This window comes from Rousettus aegyptiacus, unplaced genomic scaffold (assembly GCF_014176215.1).
Source record: "Rousettus aegyptiacus isolate mRouAeg1 unplaced genomic scaffold, mRouAeg1.p scaffold_m13_p_10, whole genome shotgun sequence".
NCBI lineage: Eukaryota > Metazoa > Chordata > Mammalia > Chiroptera > Pteropodidae > Rousettus > Rousettus aegyptiacus.
The window spans coordinates 46199693-46206553 of NW_023416285.1; the positions used below are offsets into that span (position 1 = coordinate 46199693).

Here is a 6861-nt window from a genome sequence, read left to right on the forward strand (position 1 = left end):
TGGAGAGAAGTCTTCATTTCTACACTCAAACTGTAAGACAACATATGGCAAAGGAAGGCCCCACCCAAGTGGGCAGCAAAAGTCTGTGGAAGACTTAATTCTAAATAGACAGCTTTTCTTATTATTATTAGTTTCAGATACACAGTACATTGGCTGGACACTTATATAGTTTTTAAAGTGATCCCCCTGATTACTCTATCATCCATCTGACTCCACATACAGCCATTACAATACTATTGACTATATTCCCTATGCTGTTAGATTCCCTATTCTACTGGGATGATTTTAGAGACTTCTTAATGGCTAAGAGAAACACCTGGCCCCAAGGACATGCAATGGAACGTGCCTTCACGTTGCTCCAGTTTTGGGCCTTGGCAAACTTTCATTGGGAGTACCTAAGTCCCACGAAGATACACCAGCAGTAAGGGAAACCGAGAAGGTGATTTTCTGCCTCTACTTAGGAAGGTGGGACATGACAATGAGTGTTCAAAATGATAACATATTCAGTAAATGGAGGCACAATACATGTCAGGCACTAGGAACACAGTAGGGAAGGAAGAGTGAGTGGGCAGAAGTTAAGGTAACTTCATAAGCTTCATCACAGAAAACTGAAGAGGGTTCTGGCCTGATTAACTCTTCCTGTTGCCTTGAAGAAATGAGGTCATCGGCCAAGAGTCAGAAATCTATAGAGAGAAAGGTTTGAAAAACAAATTGGGGTGGGGGCAGGGGGGAGGGGAGGAAGTAAGAGATATCAACAGACAATTCTCAAAAGAAATACAAATGGCCACGATACATTTAAAAAGATAACCGGCCACACTAATTGTCAGGGAAATTAAAATTAGAACAATGAGTTTTTTTGCCTATGACATTGACAAAAAAAAAAAAAAAGGTTGACATCAAGTGCTAGTGATGGTCTGAGGGGAAAGATGTCACTTACACACACCGCTGGTGGGAGAGTAAATGGCTATTCTAGAGAGTAAATGTCTATTACAACCTGTCAATTCATTTTTTGATATATTTATGACTACGACTACCCACAAGAATGTACAAAAGATGTGCATTTCACTGTTGTTTGTGATGCTCTATAAGGAAAAGGACCGACCTAAGTAAACAATGGATTCAATGCAGCAACTTACAAAGAATACAAAGATCTATGCAGAGAGACATTAAAATGTCCAATTTAATTTTAGATTTTTTAAAAGTTACAGAAAGATATAGATACTACTTTTTATGTAGAAAATACCAACAAACAACAGATATTTACATATAATGAAAATATTTATATGTAATAAATATATACATAATTTTTTAAAGACTAGACATATGTATGCAAGAAGGATATAGGGGTAAACTTCAACCCTTGCTGCTGCAGCTTTGCTTATGACCACAACAAATACTCATCATCTCCTACTTCTAGATTCCCCTCACTCTCAACTAATACCTCTGCTGGTCTTGGCAGCATATCTAATGGTGTGAACCAAACCCTCATTCATGAGGTGTCTGAACCATTGGTTGTAAAACCTCTCCCAGTTTCAGCTGGACTGCTTTGCTTCCAGTGAATATCTGTTGACTATTTTGCAGTTTCATGTTTTGAGGTCTTTTAGTTACCCCATTGTTTTTTCTGCTTTTCTGTCACATGGATGCTGATTTCTTCTGGGTGCTGTGGTTATGGATAGTTTCTCCCCATCTGATTTTCTGTTGGAGTTCACAGAAATAACTCGACTAGTTTTGTGTAAATGTTGATCATAGGTTTTCAGCTCTGCTATCCAGCTGCTCTTGGCTTCTGGATGATCCCATTCTCCTTACTCCCTCTTACCTTTCTGACCCCGCTTCTCATGCTCCTTTGTGAGTGCCACCTCCATGCCCAGGCCCTACATAATGGTCGTTCTCCCAGATTTTGTCTTCAGCCCCATCTTGTCTCATTCTAAGTACTCTCCTCAGGAATTCACCCTGCCTCTACTCTGCAAAAGCTTTTGAAGTCAACATAAATAAAAATGGAATGAAACATACTTTAAATACACAGAATATAGATTTTAGGGGATTGTTTGAGACACTGAGGATATTAGGCTGATAGCATTTTATTTTTATCATTGTGATAAAGTTTCAGAAGTATTGTGGATACATTTATCTTGGTTTAGTTTCACTCCCTGATGATCAGAATTCATGTCCATGAGGAAACTAGATATTTTTTTACTTAGAAAAACATACTTCTGTGAACCTATAGAAGGAAAAATGTAGGACCCCACCCTGCCCCCGCTTACACAGAGAGCAGCTAATCTATACCAAATTATTTTTCTATTGAATAAACAAAACAGTATAGCTGATTCTGAAATACAGGAATTAAGATTTTCATAGGGAACAGTATTTACTCTGAATCTTAATGCAATAAATAATGGAAAAGCTACAACAGTTGGTTAGTCAGCTTCTTGTATAATCGTGGTAAATTATGTGACTGGATCTCTCCTAGACTCTCATATAATCAATGTCTGCCAAATAATTTTAAGATTATTTCCAAAAGATTTACTTTTTCTGATTTATTCATTTCTACCTTCTAAATAATGGCAAAATAACCTCTAAATAAAACTTTTGCATTGCTAATCTCTGTAAATAATTTAGCCATGATTGGAATCCATTTATCAGGGAAATTTTTAAATAACTCTAAAAATACTCCTTGATTTCTTATCTTAGAAAAGCAATTCAGTAGACTTTTGTTTCTCCAGTGGTCACAAGCAGGGACTGTATTTACTTAACATGAAAGAATTACCAAGGAAGAATCTGGGAAAATTTTTCCCAAATTTTTTTAGTATTTCTATATTGATTTAGGGGGTTGGTTTAATTAGATGGTACTCACTCCTGAAACAAATATTATTTGAGTTAGTAAAGATAAACCTAATTGTTGATACTGTTATAAATTTCTTTTGATGGTTTATATGTATTTAGTAAAATGAGCAAAGCAAAGTAGATGTAGAATGAAGGGGCCTCTTTTATCTTCCTTAACCACCATACCCCTCTCCTGCTCATCAAAGCTAACTGGTGTTAGTCTTCATCTTCCTCTACTTCCCTTCTTTCCTAATCAAGTATCATATAAAAAGCATTGTGGTTATTATATCCATAGACTACTTGGATATTTATAGTGGTCTGAGATGTTAAATGATAACACAGAGGTCAGGATTATGGCAGGCAAACTCCAAAGATATGATTAAAAGAATAAAAGCACAATTTACAAAGATAGGGGCAGGATTAATGGAAACCAACAGCGGTTGGTGAAGCATCCTGGGGTAGCAACAGTGGAATGTCATTAACACCATTAGACCTAAAAGGAGATAGGAGAGGAAACAGTTTCTAGAACAGGGAGTGCTGCCAGCACCTGGGAAGTGCTGCAGCTGATGGAATGAGAAGTTGGCCAAATCCGAAGAATGCAGCCACAACCAAACCACAACCAGCAGGAAGATGACAGGGAATAAATCCTCTAATTACTCTCTTCCAGCCCTCTGATCTCCTATTGGCTGAAACTAACTCAAAACCAAAAGCAAAAGCCGTAGTTAATGACCCCAGAGGACAGCTTCCAGGGGCACAGATCAAGGTGGAGAAGGGTAGAGAATTAATCCAGCAAAAATAATATGACCATTTTGTATGTCAATCATTGGTACTAATTTTTATAGAAATTAATTGAAAACTTTTGGCAGAAGAAGAACATACTACAAAATAAAAGAGTACCTAAAAGATAGTAAATATCTCTAAAATGTTTGCTGAATAAATAACAGACTGGACTGTAAGCACTATACTAAAGTTAGGTGACTAAGGTCAATTCTAGAACTGATTTTTACTTAAATTCCTAGCAATTAAGGTAATATCTACTATAGTAGGCTCTTGAAGGTTTATTAGTTAGATGACTACACAGATGCATGGATGGACTGATGCATGTATATAGATGACTCGTAAAATTTACAGACATAAAAAACCTAGTCCAAACCCTTCATTTTGCAGATGAATTAATGGAGTTTCAAATTGGTTAAAAAGACAGTAATACAGAATTGGAACCCAAATCCCGTGACTTCAGGTGCTTCTGTCATATACTATCTCTCATTTACCACTTAAAATTACTTCCTGTGGATACAAGTTAATCGCCCACATAGGTTGCACAGAGACAAATGGACTCCTCGCATTTATTTCAGTAGTATGGCTACTATCACAAGCATGTGCCATGAATTATGGATCATGCTCTGTGAGGTGATTCATGCACATGCTTGCCATAGTAGCCATACTACTGAAATAAATGTGAGGAGTCCATTTGTCTCTGCGCAACCTATGTGGGCGATTAACTTGTATTCACAGGAAGTATTTGAGAATTAGGTCCCCAGAGTTAATGGCACTTAACCATTACTCAACCCCAAAATATATACACTTGCCTTAAAATCATCATAAATTTTCATCTTATTTTTATTAAAGTACAAGAATAAGTTTAACCAATGACAAATTTAAACATACATTTATTTATCATTCCCCCAAATATAGTCACCATTTTCCACCTTAGAGGCCTTTAAAGTTCTGATTGATTAAACACAGAGTTATTAATTTCTCACTCCTTATCAACATTAATGTTTTAGTTACCTACTCACATGGAAAATTCTGCCTTAAAAACAAATTGAAACTCTTCTTAATGATACTAGTCGTAAGCTTGGCAATTTTCCGCATATGCTATGAAAATGATATTATTCTATTGGGATGTTATCTATATTTTGTTATTTTTAAACAGTCAAAAATGTGGATGCAAACATTGTTCAAAGCATCATTTCTTCTTTCCCTTCATTTCAGTGACTTACATGCAAAGCATAAAACTCACGTTCATGACTTTATACATGTCATTTGTATGCAATATTGAAAAGTTTGTTTTTGAAGCTAGAAGCTCTGTTGGAAGTATTACCTGGATTTATTTTTTAACAGATAATCCGAGAAGGATCAAATTACGCGTTCAAAATCACATGACTGGTTTGTGTAAAATGGGACTAGAATTAGATGTTTCTATTTCCTTAAAACTATGTTCCAATCTAGCATACGGATATGTTTTGGAGAATAAGCACTGTCCTAACCTTGAAATCCACATTTAAATAAAGCTTCGCTTATTATAGTCTTTGGAGTCCAAATATTTCAATGCTCCAAAATGGATAATTACTTTGCTGAATATAAGGAGTTTGGGCAGTTGGCTGCAGGACACAAATCCTTCTGAGATTTGGGTGTGCATTGGACGGCAAAGTGGCACCTATCCTCTCAGGCCTAAATAGGGAGGGGGCAATTTTGGATTCTGTGCTTGGCTCCGCACAGCATAACCTCCAGGTCAGTGCCTATTTAGTTGGCCTGGTCTGGAAATATACCAGGGCTATAGGGAACCACCGATCACCTCTTGCTTCTCAGGACAGGTAGCTTACTATATTCTCGCCCATCCGGCCTCTCCTCAAGAAGACAAGCACTTCATCCCCCCACCACCCCCAATCCGCCTCAGTCAATCTCCCTATCTCTCTCTCTCTTTCTCTCTCTCTTTCTCTCTCACACTCTCTCTCCTCTCACTCTCTCTCCTCTCTCTCCTCTCTCTCTCTCTCTCTCTCTCTCTCTCTCTCTCTCTCTCTCTCTCTCTCTCTCTCTCTCTCTCTCTCTCACACACACACACACACACCTTTAAGAAGTGGGGAGGGGCATGGTTGGGCGGACGACGACCAATCGCATCATGTCTGATTTTGCTGTATAGCAGGCTTTTTTCTATCAACACTAGTTGGTATCAACTCAATAAACATAAGTCAGGAATATGCAGGCACAATGACCTGTAACGCATACCTGTTATTAAAGGGCTTTCTGATTCAGCTAGCATGGAGTGGAAGTTAATGGACCCAAATACTCAATACAACACCAGATACACCAGGTTTAGCGCTGTCACCTGACTTTGAAGGACACAGTCTTATGTTCTTTAACACAAATTGGCAAAGGAAAGAGAAACATGGTGTCAGACCTGAATTTCAGAAGTGTCTCGGCAGACCCCCAAAATTCAGCCAGACACCAGTTAAAGGAGAATGATTTTGCCAGGGAAGCTGGCCGAGAGGTGGCAGGTGAGGCCGAGCTACGGATACGCGAGGCTCCCGAGCGTGTGCATGCGCGGGTTTCTGCACGGAGTGATTCTGGGGCCTAAACTGTGCACCTACTAAGGCAGCGCAAGTCAGGAAGGACGCGGCGATTCGCCGCCGCCGCTGCCGCCGCTGCAGCGGCCGCCGCCGCCGCCGCCGCCGCCGCCGGGCAAGCAGGGCTCGAGGTCCACCGCCAGGGGGCAAACGCCTCACGACGCGGAGCCTGACAGAGACCGAAGGACGGGAAGGCGGTGGCCGCTTTGCGGCGCCGCCGCCCTTACCTCCAGGTAGTACAAGTCCACGGTGGTGATCTGCGAATCGAGGAAATCTTCATAGGTGTTGAACTGAGTGACTATGTTGTCTACGGCCGTCTGCCCCTCTTCCTGATCCATTGCCGTTGCTTCGGCCGAAGCGTCCCTAGCGACGGAGGCAGGAGGGCAGGGTCAGAAGGCCCCACCCACTTCGTTCCTTCCAATCAGTTGCGAACCGCTGCGGAGCTTGGACTTTAATCCCGCCCCCACGTGCTGTTACCCTTTCGGGCCTAAATCCTGGGAACACCGTCTGCAATAACCCACTCCAGGTTCTGGTCTGACACCTGTCAGTTGACTCAGACTTGGGTGAACTGTGGAACCACGGGAGAGATGCAAATTGCAATACAAAATTTAAAATTATGAGACTGCCAGGATATGTAGACAAAATATCATAAATCAACGCTTCTAATCTCATTCTAAAACAATGTTAGGCAGGA

At 40.2% G+C, this 6861-nt stretch overlaps 1 protein-coding gene across 2 annotated transcripts in view; it reads right to left on the bottom strand.

Annotated features, from left to right (window-relative positions):
• CFAP299 (cilia and flagella associated protein 299) overlaps window positions 1-6548 on the bottom strand; it is a 500183-nt gene extending 493635 nt beyond the window's left edge. Inside the window, exon 1 of one of the 2 annotated variants that reach the window (XM_016156182.2) lies at window positions 6395-6542. In XM_016156182.2, coding sequence (XP_016011668.1) covers window positions 6395-6505 — 111 coding nt within the window. In that variant the 5' untranslated portion in view covers window positions 6506-6542. Of the gene's footprint in view, window positions 1-6394 lie in introns of both variants that reach the window. The other variant, XM_016156181.2, reaches the window with a different exon arrangement.
• Window positions 6549-6861: the final 313 nt, after the last annotated feature.